The 18,120-nt window shown below is 38.7% G+C and overlaps 2 protein-coding genes and 1 long non-coding RNA gene across 7 annotated transcripts in view; 1 reads left to right on the forward strand and 2 right to left on the reverse strand.

The window, feature by feature from the left end:
- Positions 1-1,418: 1,418 nt before the first annotated feature.
- tmem88b (transmembrane protein 88 b) lies at positions 1,419-7,711 on the reverse strand. Its single transcript, XM_070993623.1, has 3 exons — positions 7,303-7,711; positions 4,650-5,054; positions 1,419-1,989 (listed from the first exon to the last, which is right to left on the reverse strand). The coding sequence occupies exons 2-3, from the start codon at positions 5,046-5,048 to the stop codon at positions 1,705-1,707; spliced, it is 684 nt and encodes a 227-aa protein (XP_070849724.1). The 5' UTR covers positions 5,049-5,054; positions 7,303-7,711; the 3' UTR covers positions 1,419-1,704.
- On the forward strand, positions 3,776-17,534 carry LOC139351640 (uncharacterized). The gene is made up of 3 exons (XR_011603585.1): positions 3,776-3,901; positions 4,655-4,864; positions 17,441-17,534. It is a non-coding gene; the product is annotated as an uncharacterized lncRNA (long non-coding RNA).
- Positions 15,861-18,120, reverse strand: part of kdm6ba (lysine (K)-specific demethylase 6B, a) — a 94,752-nt gene continuing 92,492 nt past the window's right edge. For all 5 annotated transcript variants that reach the window (XM_070993619.1, XM_070993617.1, XM_070993616.1 and 2 more), the window contains 2 exons: positions 17,689-17,859; positions 15,861-17,500 (listed from right to left, as the gene is read on the reverse strand). In XM_070993619.1, coding sequence (XP_070849720.1) covers positions 17,483-17,500; positions 17,689-17,859 — 189 coding nt within the window. In that variant the 3' untranslated portion in view covers positions 15,861-17,482. The remainder of the gene's footprint in view (positions 17,501-17,688; positions 17,860-18,120) is intronic.

The raw sequence follows: 18,120 nt of genomic DNA on the forward strand, positions 1-18,120 counted from the left end.
TATTCATGTGGAACACTAATGAGATGATTTTTGCTAAACCCAATGGCATCGTGTGTCTAGTCCTTGTTTGTTTCTATGATGTATGTTTGCGAAGATCTATATGAAAATACAGTGATGTCAAAATTGTATAATATCATTGTGATATAGGCATGTTTGAAATATGTTGTGTGCTGCATGGTAACAAATGAATTGGAAGTCGTTGACATTGGGATGTAGTCCATGTTGCACTGACATCTCCATTTATTTTGGTCAATTCAATGAGGGATAATGTTTTACCCCTGAAATAATCTCATTTGGGTCGTAAGATGCTTAACAGGACTGAAAAGCAAAACACAGTAAAATGTTTGAGTTGTAACTTGTATACAATTACTGCAGATAAACATTACAACATTTGCAATGGGGTCATAAGGCAAGAGGGTTGGGAACCATGGACTGGGAGTTTACTTGTACTTATCATTGAAAATGTGCCTTTGTTTTTTTTTTTTTGTTCGTTTTTTGTTGTTGTTGTTTTTTTTTAACAAGCACCACATCATTCATAGTTGTGATACATGTATGATTTTATGATGATCTGTCAGCGTTTCTGTCCTATGTGTAATTCCACTCTTTCACCACTTGTGGGCGACAATAACTACACACTGTCAAACCTACCACAGTTGAGGTTTTATCTGTTGGGTCACAAGACTGGCTTTACCTACATCCTTTTTTAAAATCCACTCTAATCAATTTTCAGACCTGATTTCACAAGGGCCATTTTCGAACAATGATGGGAGGCTATCAGCAGTGGAGCTATGGTGTTTTTGAACTGTGTGTACATTCACATTGGTGTTGGCTGGTCCTGAGGCCAAGTGGGAACACTCTGACGTAATCTTTTCCTTTCCCAGTAGTAGGACCCGTCCCACCCCATGTTCATACAGGAGAGACATGACTCCAGCTAAATCCAAAAACTTTATTTATAAAAGGAAAAAGCATGAGAAATTGCAGCCACAGTTTGCAACAACTCGACAAGAAACTACATTAAACAAATGTTTTTCATGATAAAATAAATGTGATAAGATACAAATACTGGTTAGTGTTTTTTTGAGGTGTTATATTTTCATGTTTCCTCTTGCCCCCTGGTTAATTCAGGGTTGTTAATGTTGTGTACAGGTCTGATTAGGTGCTTTATTTTTGTTTATTTATTGCCTTGAATAGTTCAACATTTTAGTATCATGCTATTTTCTTATTCTTGTGATTGTTTACTTGAAACAATACATATTTGACCTTGGAGTTTATCCTAGTTATCTTTCCTAGAGAGTACATGGCTTCACGTTGTAGCTGGAAACTTACAGATCAAAATTCCAGTAACAGCCAATGTGTCTAGTGGAATATTACCAACCAACAAAATTCCTCCGTTCACCATGTTCTTTTTTTCCCTGAACAATCAATACTGTTTTTCTGATGTTAAGTCACAGGGAGTGAGTCATTAGTCAGTTTTTATAACAATGTAACTGGTTTTCCAGGATGTTCAGCATGTTGTTGTTGGAATTTCCATTCATACCGTCCTCCCTTCTCTGGTATCTGCTTTGCTGGTCCTTACATACACTGCCTTTTCTTAGCCATACAACCCTAATCCTGTTGCCTTATTCAGTTTCCTTCATATGCTTCATCTAATGGTTTTCCTCCCTCTCCCTCTCTCTCCCTCCCCCCCTCGCTCCTACCCTCATCTCACACCCAGACCTTTCCCTTTCCACTACCATTGGCTCCATCTCGTCCACCACAGCAGCCAGTGCCCAGGCCGCGGTGTTGGGTGGCAGGCAAGTTCTTGTAGACAGCCCGGCTGTATGGGATGAAGCAGAGGCCAAGCTGGAGGTGTCGGGCCAGGCGGCAGTATGCAGCCAGCGCCAGGACCAGCAGAGGCGTGACCAAGAGGAAGCCCACCACCAGCAGAGCCACACAGCCTCCGTCAGTCAGCAGGTCTGAGCAGTAGGGGGTGGTTCCATGGGGACGAACCTGAGAAGGAACGGAGAGGAGAAAGACAGTAATTGGAATGATATGTCGCAGAGGTGAGTTTGTCATTTAACCAGTGTAGATACTTTTTGAACCTTTATTTGACCAGGGTAGCTTCAGAGAGGAATACATTGTCAGGAACACTCAAGACTCACACATTCACAGGCAGTCACACCTGTAAGACTGATAAAACCCCACTCAGAAGTTCCTAAAACTGAGGGGTGAAGTCCTTGCTCAAGGGCACCTCTGCTATGGTAATAGGTAAGGGTTCAAGTACTATTTTCCCTTGGAATAAAGGAAAAATATTTGTAATGCTTAGAGAAAACCTTTCCTTTCAGATTGAGGTCATAGGTCAGGGGCAGCTGCAGAGCGACTTAGCCTGCAGCTGCGAGGGACTCGGGTGCCTTGCTGAATATATATTGCATGATGATAGAATAGTGACTGTGCTGGATGAAGTCTCTTTGCAAAATATGCTGCACTAATGCAGGATGGAGACAGTGTGGGTGCCTCTCCTGAAGATCTATTACATTTACTTTATATATTCCAGTTTGCCATTTCATGCAAAGATTTTAAAATTGGATGCAGTTGTGTGTTGGCACATATTGGCAAACATTTTGTTTTATGCTGTATTTTGAGTTGTCCTTGTACATGTTGAACACATAGAAGTGATTCAAATAGTTGGTGACGTGCAGTGAAGAATAGATAAGGTCAGCAGATGACGTGCTGTGTGTGGTATGTGTGTACAAGGTGAGGACAGACACCAGTTGGTCGTCTGCAATATAACTTTTTTTTCCTCTGTCTCACACACACACACACACACACACACACACACACACACACACACACACACACACACACACACACACACACACACACACACACACACACATACATACATACATGCATACATTGAATCACATTGGGCCATCATTAGCATGTCTGATTCAAAGGTGTGATCAGTAAATACTCAGTGTCAAAGCATGTTGAGCAATAACACTGGGGGAGTGGGAGAGGAGGTAAAAGGAGTCAGGCTTTGAGTGTGGCAGAGGAATGGAAAGACAGCAGGTCTGAATCATCCTTATCGCCCCATGAAGGATGAAGTGAACATTTGAGTGCATGAGGAAAGTGCAGAGATTTAAAATGGTTTGCAGGGCTGAGGGAGCTCAAGGGAAGAGGAGCATTCATAATAGGAGAGGGCATGCTGACATTGTAACAGGTCAAAAGTTTAAGTTATGCTTTGACTCATCAGTCTTTCAGGAAAAAAAAAGTGCATTAGCTTAGTGTTTACAAAGTAAAATGCTCTTTAGTATTACTTGAATAGTCCAAAATTTATCATTTCCAAATCTCAGTCAAAAATGGTACAGACATATTATAAAGGTGCCCCAATAGATTTTGAGTTACAGCTGGCCAGAAAGAAATCCCAACTGGGGAAAGAAAGCAAAACATGAAGGAGGGAGTGAGATGATTGAAACAGCAGTACATGATTTTAAAAAAGTAAAGGCTAGAAGGTGGGTTGGAGTTGATACGACTCACACAAGTATGCCCATGTTTGCTTTTACTTGGTGAGGCCTCCTGTGCAAGTGTGCTTGTTTTTGCTCATGTGAAACATTGTGTTGGGAGCGTTTCTGGACAGGTCTTTCAAACAAAATTTCCTCAGATATCTTGAAAGTGCTCTCAATGTTTCCTGCTCTATTTGTGGAATCCTAGATACTGAAGCCACCTGTCTTTTTCTGTTTTTCTTCTCACCCTTTTATTTTTTTCTGATTTCTCCCCCTCTCTCCGTCCTCCCAGGTCCTGGTTAATCCCTCTCTAAGCTGCTGTCACATGAGGTCTAATTGTGAGAGAGTGGGAGAACAGAGAGAATCCCGGTCTCTCTGGTCATTAAGGAGGTCGTCGGCCCACAGAAGTGCCATCGGTATGCATTAAAAGTCTCTGAACCATGATAACTTTTTAGGATAGCACAGGATAATGCCTTCTGACTAATGGGTCAAATAGGTTGTTTTGCTTGAATTGCATGTCTTATTTTGTATTTTCAGCTGTTATCACGTTCTGTGCATTTTCATATTTTGTCTGTCAGTCCCTGCCTTTTAATCCTCAACTAGCTACCAAGCAGTGTTTAAACTTAGCTGCTTTGACGTCTGGCTCCCTAGACTGTTGACCCCTCGCTCCTTCCAGTTCACCCTTCTCCTCAACATCTGAGAGAACCTCAGACTTATCTGATTATAAAGCTTCTCATCAGTGATGGAGCCAACCCCCACCCTAAGCCCAGGGCACAACTATTTCAAACTTTTGGATCAAAGTTTTGAGATTAGGACTTCTAGATGTTTCATGAAAAGATGGGTGTATGTGTCCTCTTTTCCATTCATCTTTTGTTTAGATGTAGCAGATGTGTGTGTAAATATTTATTCTTCCCAACATGCAAGCGCATTTTCACTCTCACACCAAACTGCAGTGGTCTCAAATGTGATGGATGAGGTATATTACTTTGACTTGGGAGTATTAGACTTAAAGAATTAAACCAACAAGTATTACATAATGCCCTTGAGTGACCGCTTTGCCACCTACAGTGTGACTGCTCACTGTCCACAAATTAAATACAGATCAGAATCCTTCAACATGCATGAAGCGCTCATCCATCCGCTCCCTGATCTCCCCTTTCTTACTGTAGAATGGCAGAGGAAGCCAAATGCCACCATCACAATGGCTGGCATCAGGATGGTGCCAAACACCAGTCCAGCGAGGCAGGCGTTGATCATGGCAATAATCAGGTTCTGAGCTGTCACCAGCACTGAGCAGGCCCAGCAGTCCAGGGACCCCCGCAGCTCCAGAGGACCTTCACTGCCTCCACCACCGCTCTCAGCTGCAGAATAAGGAGGAGGTACGACCACACGTGAAGGCGTTTCTCTGCCTCCACCCACAGCAGTGGTGGAGGCTAGGGAGTTGGAGTGGTGAAGATGCTGGTGGTGGTTGATATGTTGATGGTGGTGATGAGGCGGCAGTTCCTCAGACAAGTCCAAGGCCTGGTGGTGGGCCCCCTTCTCTAGAGTACCAGTCATACTCATAGTGAACTGTGGGCAGAGGAACAAACGTATCAGCAGTGTCAGATGGAAAAAGAAATTTTAGCAGAATCAACAAGGCGACAGACTTGCACGTGTCGTTGCAGATATTTAGAAACTGTTGGCCAGCTCTGATATTTGGCTGGATGAGTACAGGAGTCTGGTGTCATAGTTACACAGTACTTTTGAACCTAATCAAATTCCACTCTTCAAAGGCTTGGTGGCTCTGGGTTCACTTGGAGGTTAGATGTGTTATCCATCGGGAAGCCAGCCTTGTGTGATGCTGTTTGTGAGGTGATGATTATCAGAGAGGTGATTGGCCAAAAGGAAAGGGGCTCATAATTGCCATGTGTAGTTTGTGTGATAGAGACATTAAGGCTTACTGGCATCAAAGTCTGTTTGTGTTAAAGTGGGTGTTGTCTGCATGTGCGCTTGTGTTAATACGCATTGTCATGCCTGTGGGTTAATAAGAGATCGTAAGACAGACGTATTAATGTCCAGATGCAATCACTGATGGCATTTAATTAGAACAAAACATGATACTGAAATTGCGCCACCTCAGTACATTTAATCTATAAATTAAAAACACAGTACTGCACATTTTGGTCATGATAAAAGATTCGTGTGTGTGTGTGTGTGTATATATGTATGTATAATTTAAAGGATTATTATCAACTGGGAAAAAAAACAACAATTAATGGGCCATATATATTATTATCTTTCTTTTTCCATTCAGATATTGGTATATATAACAATAATAATAATAATAATAATAATGATATATAAAGTGATTATGGCACAACACTGGCAGTTTAACTTGCCTTCACAAATACTGTCTGTGTTCGCGTCACTAAACAGTATGTCAAAGCTCGTACTTTCAAAGTAGGAGACCAGGTCCTCCGTGTAAGGTCTGCTTTGATCCAAGCCCCTTTAGTTTGTGTCCATTCTGTGTTCCGACAGGTTTTATGTGGTACGCAGCTGTGTCTGGCACAGGATATCCTCACTTCTCAGAGATCAGGAAATAGTGATACCCCAGCCAGACAACAGGGCCAGCAAAAAAATCCTCGTGGGTATGACATAGTCAACCTGTCAGTGTTTCCTTTTAGCCAACACAGACAGGTGCTTTCACATGTGCAATTTTTCATGTTAATTTGAAGATATTTTGCTTTTAAGGGTCATGCATGAATAGTTTTTCTAGTTTTGCAATGGTGACAAATCTCTCATAGTAATTTGTCCTCTCAAAATGTATCATCATTACTGCTTAAGTATTGTCACACTACGTGATTAAACATCCTGTATTTGTACATGTACAGCGCTCCATGCTCTGACGTGCGACGATCTACTGCTGAAGTGTAAGGACCAACAGAGGACTGTATGTCTTTTGGTGGTGGTGCCTGACGGGTCATATAATAATACAATAATTTAAAGGCATTACTTCTGTGAACAGCAAAAGCTGCTGCTGCTTGAACAGGAAAGGTGTAATAAGACAGCTCCTTCATTCAGCTAATCCAACAAGCCGTCATCCATTCCTGTGAGATTTGTTCGGTATCTTTAATTCTGTTAGTTCAGCCAGCTTAAGGTCCAGCATATAATAATATCTTGATATCTGAATTGACAGTGGGAGATGTTATTTATGAGACAGGCCGAGCTGCTTTAACATTGTTTATTTTCCACGTCTGTCTTCCATTGTTGTCTCAAGTGCAGTTTTAAGGTTGAAGGTCATGCAGGAAGGACTGGCAGGAAAGTGTGTACGTGGTGACTCATTGCACCCCCGACTGAAAATACATTTAGCGCTCCACCTATTTTACTCACTGTTCTTATTATTGTTGGAATAGCGTTTCTTTGAATAACACGTCATGTCATTGTTTGACCCAAACTCAGGAATTTAGTTAGTAAGTTAGGGAATATTATGCAATGAAGTTAATGTAGCTGCCAAATGGTGGCATGTAGTCACCCAATACATCACCTTGATTGATTCTAAACTCTTCATAGTGTGCATGCCAGCATGTAGATGCCGAGCTAGGTCTTACACTGTTAGCAGGCTTGGATGATGCAGGGAGATTTTCTATTGTTCTAGCATTCTGTTATTCTATTGTCTGGAACAAAGAAGCTGCAGTAATTAATTCTTTGTTTCTCAGACCTCATAGACTAGTTGCTTTACGTTGAACATTCAGCTTGTTTTCACTGTAATCTGTTTTATGAAAATGAGTTATAATACAGTTTTGATGTGTCTAAGTGATGCAGCTGCTCTTGTACTCACATTGTGCTGTGGGGCAAGATGGACCTCTTGCTGTTCGTCCTCCAGATTTCTGCTGCTTGTCTCGCTACCTCTCAAGACTGCTTCAGCACAGTCAGTCCTTCAACCAGGTCCGTTTAGTTTTCTCTTTATCCCTTCAACTCTCGACTCCTCTCTAGAGAGAGGTTTGTCCTCCTTTCCCCGTGTGAACAAGCTTTTTGTGTATTTTTGGAGGTTCCCTCCTAAAGCCTTATCTTCTTAGTGGTGGTATGTTGGTATTTTGGCTTCCTGCAGCTCCGGTCTCCTGCTGCTTCTTGTCTCCACTATCCAGAGTTGTCAGTGGAACAGATTGTGTCTCAGAGTCTCTGTTTTCTTTTCTTTTCCATATGCCACTTGAAATTCCTATGCTGTTGTGATGAAGTAGTAACACAGAGATGCTCCTTCCTCAGTGGCTGAAAACAACTGAACTCAAAATTGCTGTGGTGTTTGTCTTAAGTATGTCAAACTTCTATCTGCCCCCCCCCCCCAACACACACACACACACACACACACACACACACACACACACACATCCACACCCCCTTCTGACTGAGTCCGCAGTGCTGTCTCTCTGTCCCTCCCTAATTCATGCATCCATCCCACTCTCTTTCTCCACCCACCAGGCTTATCAGCCCCCCTGCCTTACTCCAACATCTCCTCTCAGTGCATGCATTCCACCTCTCATATCCAGAACATGTTACACCCCCCTTTACCCTGTCTATGCTGCAGTGGGGGCTGGGTGTTGTGTGTTGGGGGTCAGAGTGAGTCGACATGCCTGATAAGTTGAGGTTCAGGAGAGCAGAAAATGAGGGGGAAGGGTGGCAGAGGCAGACTTGTGTGTTAAGACCAGTAGAGACGAGGTACCATGATGTTGAATGTTATTCAACATCTGAAAGTAATGCTTTAGTGCAGGTGACTCTGACAGGATTTATTTTTACAGCAGCTCTCTCAGGATGAGAATTCAGATACACTGAACCTGTGCCTATTCATCAGACTGGCTATCTTTTTATCTTTGAATTTTATTTTTTAATTTATTTTTCTCCAGGCTAAATTTTTTTTTGTAGGTGATGAGATTGTTGTATTTATGTGATCTCCAGGTATAATTAGCATGAACAAAATCAGAGTAAAAGCTTGTTGAGAGCCTCTTTCTCATCTCACTTGATGTTTGTTAACGCTTCCTTTAACAGAGGGGGTCATGGTGCTTGTGTTCACTCAGAATAATAGGGAAATGGTTATAAGTGACAGTTATTTTTTCCCCCACAAATGGCCTTTAATTCCACCATCGGCTTAGAAACGTAGAATCTGTTTCCTTGAGAAGAACAGCTCCCTCTTCCTGTTACAAGCTGCAAAGTTATGGGCCAGCCTTCGCTTCCCACATGCATCAATAAGCCATGACCCTGTTGCCGGTTCACCATGGTTTCTTCCTTGGACTACTTTTGATAGATACTGACCACTGCAGACCAGGAACACCCCACAAGAGCTGCAGTTTTGGAGATGCTCTGACCCAGTTGTCTAGCCATCACAATTTGGCCCTTGTTCAACTCGCTCAAATCCTTATGCTTGCCCATTTTCCTGCTTCTAACACATTAACTTTGGGGACAAAATGTTCATTTGCTGCCTAATATGTCCTGCTCACTAAGAGGTGCCATGATGAAGAGATGATCAGTGTTATTCACTTCACCTGTCGGTGGTTCTAATGTTATACTTGATTGGTGTATGTGTATAAGTATGTATGTACATATTTATGTATGTACGTTAGTATTTATCTATCTATGTGTGCATGTAAGTACATATGTATGCATGTCGGCACATATGTATGTCAGTATGTATGTCAGGACATATGTATGTATGTGCATATGTATGTATGTATGCATGCATGCAAGTACATGTGTGTATGTGTGCATGTATGTATGTAAGTACATATGTATTTATGTCAGTGCATATGTATTTATGTCAGTACATGTCTATCTTTGCATGTAAGTATGTATGTATGTATTTCAGTGCATATGTATGTATGTGTCTAAGTCCATGCATGTGTGTATGTAAGTACATATATTTAAGCACATATGTATATAGGTACATATGTATGTGTGTATGTCAGTACATATGCATACATGTATGTATGTAATTACGTATGGTATGTATCTAAGTACGCATCTGTGTGTATGCAACTATTTATGTGTGTATATATGAAAGTATGTATGTATGTATGTATGTATGTCAGTACATATGTTTGTATGTCAGTACAAGTATGTATGTAAGTACCTATGCATTTGTCAGTACACATGTATGTAAGTACATATCGTCGCTGTCCGATAAAAAACACGTATCTCCACTTTTAACGCTTTTGACTTTCCATTGGCTAAGAAATATTCACATTCTCTCCAAGCAACAGGTAGCATTGAGGATCCAAGTGACCAATGGAAAGACGTTTTATTACATCATATATTTAACACGTATCTCCATTGGGTGTCAGAAGTGTCCATCAATGCGCGGATCTCCCGTATGCGCGTATGTCAATCTATTGTATGACAACTGTGTTCAAGTTTTCGACTAGTTAACAGACATTCACGATTGTCATTTGCACGTAGTATTTCACATATTTTCGTTCTGTACAACTCAATCCTGAGGGCTAACCGCTAGCTAACCTTAGCCTGTATATCAGATGATTTGTCATGTCCGTAAACACAGACTGTATACCGTCAGTACTTGGCAGACTTATTATAGCATCTAACGCTAGGCTAATGTTGTCCTTGCATCGAGCGATGCCAAATGTATCTGTTCAGGAGGAAACACTGCACCGTTTCTTGTCAGGGGTTTAGATGATATCTTTGGGTAAATAACGTTAGGTTTTAAGCAAGGGATAGACGATAAACTCTGTGATTTCCTTGAACCAAGTCAGACTGATGCATGTGCGTTAATACAGTATTAGATGACTCTTCGCCTATATGGACTAATGTAGGATAGCCTGCTATCAATAGTTTATGGATTTAGTGGGACATGAACGGGAGACTCGAGGCTCGTAAAAGACCAGACATCATTGGAACGCATTATTTAAAAAACACGTATGTCCAATGTCACTCACAACAATGCACGTAAATCCGATTAAAATACTAAACGGGTTGCTAATCACCGTGTAACTATAGGTTTTCATTTCGAGTCCTAAGTGTGTCTAATTACTGTGTTTTGGGTTTAATTTGTAATTTAATTGACGAGTAAAACACTTTTTTCATGCTCCTGAAAAAAATGAGTTTTGGAGATGCGTGCTTTTTATCGGACAGCGACGATATGTATGTATAGAAGTATATAATTATCTATGTACATATGTATGTATGCAAATACATGTGTGTATGTATGTCAGAACATATGTATGTATATATGTATTTATTTAAGTACACATGTATGTATGTCAGTACACGTGTATGTCTGTCAGTACGTATCTATGTAAGTACACATTTATATAAAGTAAGTACATACATGTTTGTATGTATCTAAGTACATATGTATGTATGTGTGTATGTCAGTATGTATGTATGTATGTATGTCAGTACAAGTATGTATGTAAGTACCTATGCATTTGTCAGTACACATGTATGTAAGTACATATGTATGTATAGAAGTATATATTTATCTATGTACATATGTATGTATGCAAATACATGTGTGTATGTATGTCAGTACACGTGTATGTCTGTCAGTACGTATCTATGTAAGTACACATTTATATAAAGTAAGTACATACATGTTTGTATGTATTTAAGTACCTATGTATGTATGTGTGTATGTCAGTACATATGTATGTAGGTACGTATGTATGCATGTATGTATGTCAGTGCATATGTATTTATGTCAGTGCATATGTATTTATGTCAGTACATGTCTATCTTTGCATTTAAGTACGTATGTATGTATGTATGTATTTCGGTGCATATGTATGTATGTGTCTAAGTCCATGCATGTGTGTATGTAAGTACATATATGTAAGCACATATGTATATATGTCAGTACATATGTATATAGGTACATATGTATGTGTGTATGTGAGTACATATGCATGTATGTAATTACATATGGTATGTATCTATGTGTGTATGCAAGTATTTATGTGTGTATATATGAAAGTATGTATGTATGTTAGTACATGTGTTTGTATGTCAGTACAAGTATGTATGTAAGTACCTATGCATTTGCCAGTACACATGTATGTAAGTACGAATGTATGTATAGAAGTTTATATTTATCTATGTACATATGTATGTATGCAAATACATGTATGTATGTATTTAAGTACGTATGTAAGTACGTATGTATGTCAGTACACATGTATGTCTGTCAGTACGTATCTATGTAAGTACACATTTATATAAAGTACATACATGTTTGTATGTATTTAAGTACATATGTATGTATGTGTGTATGTCAGTACATATGCATGTATGTATGTAAGTACATATGTATATATGTCAGTGCATATGTATTTATGTCAGTACATGTCTATCTTTGCATGTAAGTATATATGTATGTCAGTACATATTCGAGTATATATGTATGTAAATACATATATGTATGTAGTTATTTAAGTACGTGTGTGTGTATGTATCTACGTACGTCAGTACATATCCATGTATGTGTGTATGTATGTATGTATGTATGTATGCAAGTAAATGTGTGTATGTAAGTACATGCATGTATCTGTCGGTACATGTACGTATGTATGTATGTATGTATGTATGTATGTGTCTAAGTCCATGCATGTGTGTGTATGTAAGCACAAATGTGTATATGTCAGTACATATGTAGGTATGTATGTATGTAATTACATATGTATGTATCTAAGTACGTATCTGTGTATGTATGCAAGTATTTATGTGTGTATGTATGAAAGTACGTATGTATGTCAGTACATATCTAAGTATGTATGTAAGTACCTATTTATGCATGTGTCAGTACACATGTATGTAAGTACGTATGTATGTATAGAAATACGTATTTATCTATGTACATATGCAAAAACGTGTGTATGTATGTATTTCAGTGCATATGTATGTATGTGTCTAAGTCCATGCATGTGTGTATGTAAGTACATATATGTAAGCACATATGTATATATGTCAGTACATATGTATATAGGTACATGTGTGTATGTCAGTACATATGCATGTATGTATGTATGTAATTACATATGGTATGTATCTAAGTACGTATCTATGTGTGTGTACAAGTATGTATGTACCTATGCATTTGTCAGTACACATGTATGTAAGTACACATGTATGTATAGAAGTATATATTTATCTATGTACATATGTATGTATGCAAATACATGTGTGTATGTATTTAAGTATGTATGTCAGTACATATGTATGTCTGTCAGTACGTATCTATATAAGTACACATTTATATAAAGTAAGTACATACATGTTTGTATGTATTTAAGTACATATGTATGTATGTGTATGTCAGTACATATGTATGTAGGTACATATGTATGTATGTATGTGTGTACGTATGTATGTATGTATGTGTGCATGTCAGTACATATGCATTTATGTATGTAAGTGCATATGTATTTATGTCAGTGCATATGTATTTATGTCAGTACATGTCTATCTTTGCATGTAAGTATATATGTATGTCAGTACATATTCAAGTATATATGTATGTAAATACATATATGTATGTAGTTATTTAAGTACGTGTGTGTGTGTGTATGTGTATGTATCTACGTACGTCAGTACATATCCATTTATGTATGTATGTATGTATGCAAGTACATGTGTGTATGTAAGTACATGTATGTATCTGTCGGTACATGTATGTATGCATGCATGCAAGTGTATGTATGTATGTATGTATGTATGTATGTATGTGTCTAAGTCCATGCATGTGTGTGTATGTAAGCACATATGTGTATATGTCAGTACATATGTAGGCACATATGTATGTATCTAAGTACGTATCTATGTATGTATGCAAGTATTTATGTGTGTGCGTATGAAAGTACGTATGTATGTCAGTACATGTCTTAGTATGTAAGTACCTATTTATGCATGTGTCAGTACACATGTATGTAAGTACTTACGTATGTATGTATGTATGTATGTATGTATGTATGTATGTATGTATGTATAGAAATATGTATTTATCTATGTACATATGCAAATACGTATGTGTGTTTGCGTGTATGTATGTATGTATGTATGTATGTATGTATGTATGTATGTATGTATGTACGTACGTATTTATATATGTAAGTACATATGTATGCATTTGTCATTACATATGTATGTGTATGTATTTAATATATCTATGTAAGTACATGTATGTGCATATGTATATGTATGCATGTCAGTACACATGTATGTATGTATGCATGTATGTATGTACGTGTGTGTGTGTGTGTGTGTTAATCTCAACGCTAGAAGAATTAACAAAAGTTGAAAATACAGTGCGTTTGAGAGTGATTGGGGAAAGGAGAATCATCATCTTATTGTAAACCATTTTGAATTGTGCACTCACTAATTCCTGTAGGGAAATGAGCTGTAAATCAGCACCAGTGGAGCTGAAAGGATTTCAGTTAATGACATTTAAAGCAGAGGAAACAGTTTTTCCCCTCTCTTGAAGGACATTGTCTCTAAACGTTACATCACCTATGTAAAAACATCCTGTTGTCAGGACTTGACAAAGCTAAAGATAATTCTTGAGGTGAATTACCTGATTAAGACTGAATAACAAGATAAGGTTTACAGACTTCATAATTTTTAGAACGTGTGGTTTGGGAGCAGAGTCTGTTTAAGCTCACAAACAATGAGTACTTGTCGAGGTTCAGATGGGGGTTCATTATAGCAGGGTCAAACCTCGTAGCAGAGGGCCTTGCCCTCTGCTGTTCATGTTGATGTAAAGATGTGCAATGTTGTGAAGCCAAGCAAGAGATGTCAATCTCACTGTTTACAATGTATGATGAAAATGTGTGCATTGTTTGGCGATGTGATTTAGATAAAAGCTTGGATTCTCTAGAATATCGGATTAGAAAAGGAGGATGAAGTAAAAGAACAAAGATATCAAGGAAGGCGGTAATCAGTGAAATGATAAGAACAGGTCAGAGCATAAGCTAAATAATTACTCTTGTCTGATCCTGATTTTCTACCCTTTTCCCTCTGCTTTGAGCTTACATTGTTTGTTTACTTCCAGCCCTCTGTTGGTCCCCATGCAGTGTGGGTAGACGATATAGATCTAAAATAAATAATAATATATAATAATAAATAGTATTTGAACAGCATGATGGTTTACAGAAAGGGGCAAGGAAGCCATTGACATATTAGTGTATGGATTTATCTTTCATTAGATGAGTTTTATCAGTTCATGGTTGGCATTGCAGCCTTTGATTTGGTGGTGTTATGTCACTGCTGTCAAGAGTTCACGAGCACTCCTTTGGGATACTTTATAGATGAAATGGTAACTACGCAATCTTTCCTCTCATGCTCAACAAGAGTAGCATAAACAAACATCAAAGTTTTTCCACCATGAAGTGGTGATTGAACTGCTGATGTATTTTGTCTTTCTGACTGCTGCGGGGTGGACAGACAGCCGGACGGAGGTGGTCTTCCTGTGTGGTTTGAAGCAGGATTTCCTTCAGTCTGTCCAGTAATGCTCTGTCCTTCTGCTGGCCTTGTGGCCCCTAACTTGACCTAAGGACACGGTGACCTGCCAAAGCTTGCTCTTTCTGCTTGAGAAAGCTGAAGTTTCAGGCTCAGTAGTGGCTCTTAAAAGGCACATACACACTTGTGATTATATGGATTTATTCATTCCTTTACCTACAGGAAAATTAGCTTTCTTTTGTTTCAGATAAAAAAAATTTTCAAGACAGTGGAGGTGTTAGCTTAATTTTTTTAAACACTATTTTGTTTCCCTACTAATGGCATGGTCTCTCTGATGTGTAGTTACTTGTCAAATGTGGATACTACACTGCCTTTCCACGTGGGCACCTTTCATTCAGGCATATATTCCTTGATCACTATTTTTTTTTGCCTGTAAGGTTAAAAAGTGTTGTTTGACTCCCTATTGGATAATCTGAAGGAAACTGAAGTATGGACAATCTTCTTACTGCTCTCTGCTATTTCCTGCTCTGCTATCTGTGAAGTTTTGCCCCTAGTACGATCTCCTTCCGTAGTTTACCCTGGATGCTGATGTCTAAATAGAAACTTCTTCTGTCGACTTTGGCCTTATTTTTTCACACGCATTTCTAACAATCGCAAGCTCAGATTGAGGACGTGAATGACAAAGCTGTGCCAAACATTTGTCACAGCTGAGGGATACGACTTGTTATTGTAGGAGTGGAGTGATTGGATTTAATGTGGGCTGTGATACATTTGAGGGCAGTGAGTTGGCTGCTAAGGTGGTAAGGGTGTAGTCAGTGAGTTGGTATGTGGTGAAAAATAAAGTCTCCTTTGGGAACTAAGGACGCCAACACTGAAGCTTTGTATGTTGCACATTTCAGTCCTTTTTCCAAAGCATGTGATTTGGAAAAAAATGCAGACAAATCCTTCTCCCTTTCGGATTTATCAAAAAAGCGTTTATTATTAATAATCATAGTAATGTCACACAAATTCACAAGTGTTTAAGACATGTCTGGCTCAGTTTGGTGTGTGTGTGTCTGCAAGTATGTCTGTGTGAATTCTCTAAACAGTGCAGTTATAAATAAATGACCACAAAGAGAAGGAAAGGGGTAAGGTAATATTGCAACAGGAAAAATAGAATTCTCATTTTAAGAAAATGAACAGAAGAAAAGGTTGTTCAAAGAGAACATTTAGCACCATCTATCCCATTATCATATTCAACAGATATCATAAAATCTTATCTAAAAGCCCCCTACATAATAAAAAAAAAATTACCATTTCTCAAAACGCTTTGGAAAAAGTCGTTTTGTTTTTTCCGTAATGAGCATACAAACACAGCATTCCATTAGTCATCTTCTCTACATGAGCAGTGTGCCTATTGTCTACAGGAAAGGTGGCATTATATTCAAGATAAAGATATTATTTAATATATATCAGGAGAAGAAGGCAGGAGTCATGAGAGGCAAGCACCAGAGAAACAGCAGCCTCCACTCCCGTGGACACACAACCCCCACATTTCAGTTCTTACAGAGCAATCAGTCACCATAAAAAAAAAGGAAAAAACAAACAAACAAACTTTTACAACCCTATTAAAAAAGGGAGAACATTGATATCCAATAAATAGAGAAAACATTTTAAATTAAATGTACAATGCCAAAAAAATTCCAGGAAATACTAAGTCTGCATATTGGAACAAAACAATCAGATACAACACACAAACACCAGATGACAATGATTTTTTTCTTTCTTTTTTAAAGAGAGAGTTCATACAAAGATGGAAGAAATGAACTAAAAGACCTGATGAGTGTCAACTGAATATTAATCTCTAGAGGAAATAAAAGTATAATTCATACAAACACAAGATTTACAACACATACAAGAATCTGAAAGACAAAATGAAATCCCCCCCAAAACAACCAAAGTCATTAAAACCCGTATGTTTTGAAGCATTCCAAACATTTGTATTTTTTAAAATTCTTAATGCTTTAGAAAAATGTTCATATCTCTATTATTAGTATTTTTCATTTTCTCTCTTTTCTAAATACAAGGCCAATGTGGTATATATCTAGGCTGATCTAGTTTAGAAAAACAAAACAATAAATTATTTTAAAAAAGACAGCACCCCACAAAAATTGCAAACAGCATGTACAAATTTCAGTATTCAAGACGACAACAACAGAAAAAAAAAATTCTCTCTGGTACTGACAGAAATATGCCATTGAAACCATCAACTTCCCTCCACAGTTTGTTCAATGGCAGCACCAACTGCCCCCTGGGTCTCAACTTGACCATTGCCAGGGTTTCTGGTTGAAAGCACCATCTGAGAGTAAACTGGTATGTTATTGGCGGCTTGGTATTTCTTTTTGTAAACAGTAATGATGAGTAAACGTATTCAACTGGCTGTTCGGCAAGTATTAGCAGTAGTAGTAGTAGCAAAAATGATCTTAAATAATGGAAGGGTAAGTTGGAAACCAAAGTGAAACTGTGTCTTTTGTCCTGGCTTGCAGGAGTTTTGGTTATGGCTGAGGAGACGCAGGAGGGGAGCTCTGTCACCGGGAGGAGGAGGCCTGGTGAGACAAAACACACAACAGACACAATTAAAGTCATGTACTTATGCCTTGGTGGCCACAAGTTTTGTTTTTTTTGTTTGTTTTTTAAATTTCAGGTCAGAAAGGAACCGTCAATGGCAGCCCTAACAACCTGGATCTTCAACAGAAGACTACTGGGAATATGGAATAGAGGTACGTCTGCTTACCAGGCTGAAGGAGTCATATATATTCATGAGCTCCTCTGTGCGGTACTGCTCCAGCACCACCACGTTGGTCAGGTTGGAGCTGCGCTGACGTGCACAGTCCTCACAGTGAACCACATATGTCTTCCTGCTGCTGTTCTCGCTTGTCACAAACAACAAATTGAACACCTCCACCTGTGGCAGAGAGCAGGGTAACAAACATTCAAGATGCTTGCAGAGTAGAATTATGTGAACAAGAGATACCAAGAAACTGCACTAACAATCCTACCATGGTCGTTATTTTGGAGGCTGCAGTTTGTGATGTTGTTGCATTGAGCAACACCAAAAATTACAGCCTCCAAATTGACATTTTCCATCATGACTTTATAGCAGGTTTGTTATATTAGACTGCATTTATTAAGCTAGGTGTGGCTAGTGAACTGGCTTATGAGTGTT

This window comes from Chaetodon trifascialis, chromosome 23 (genome assembly GCF_039877785.1).
Source record: "Chaetodon trifascialis isolate fChaTrf1 chromosome 23, fChaTrf1.hap1, whole genome shotgun sequence".
Lineage (NCBI taxonomy): Eukaryota > Metazoa > Chordata > Actinopteri > Chaetodontiformes > Chaetodontidae > Chaetodon > Chaetodon trifascialis.

What these genes read in the sequence shown, in the direction of transcription:
- tmem88b (XM_070993623.1), bottom strand. Translation starts at nt 5,048, where the DNA reads ATGAGTATGACTGGTACTCTAGAGAAGGGGGCCCACCACCAGGCCTTG. An exon ending in GCTTCCTCTGCCATTCTACA is followed by an intron (nt 1,990 to 4,649) that starts GTAAGAAAGGGG and finishes GTTCCTTCTCAG; the next exon opens with GTTCGTCCCCATGGAACCAC.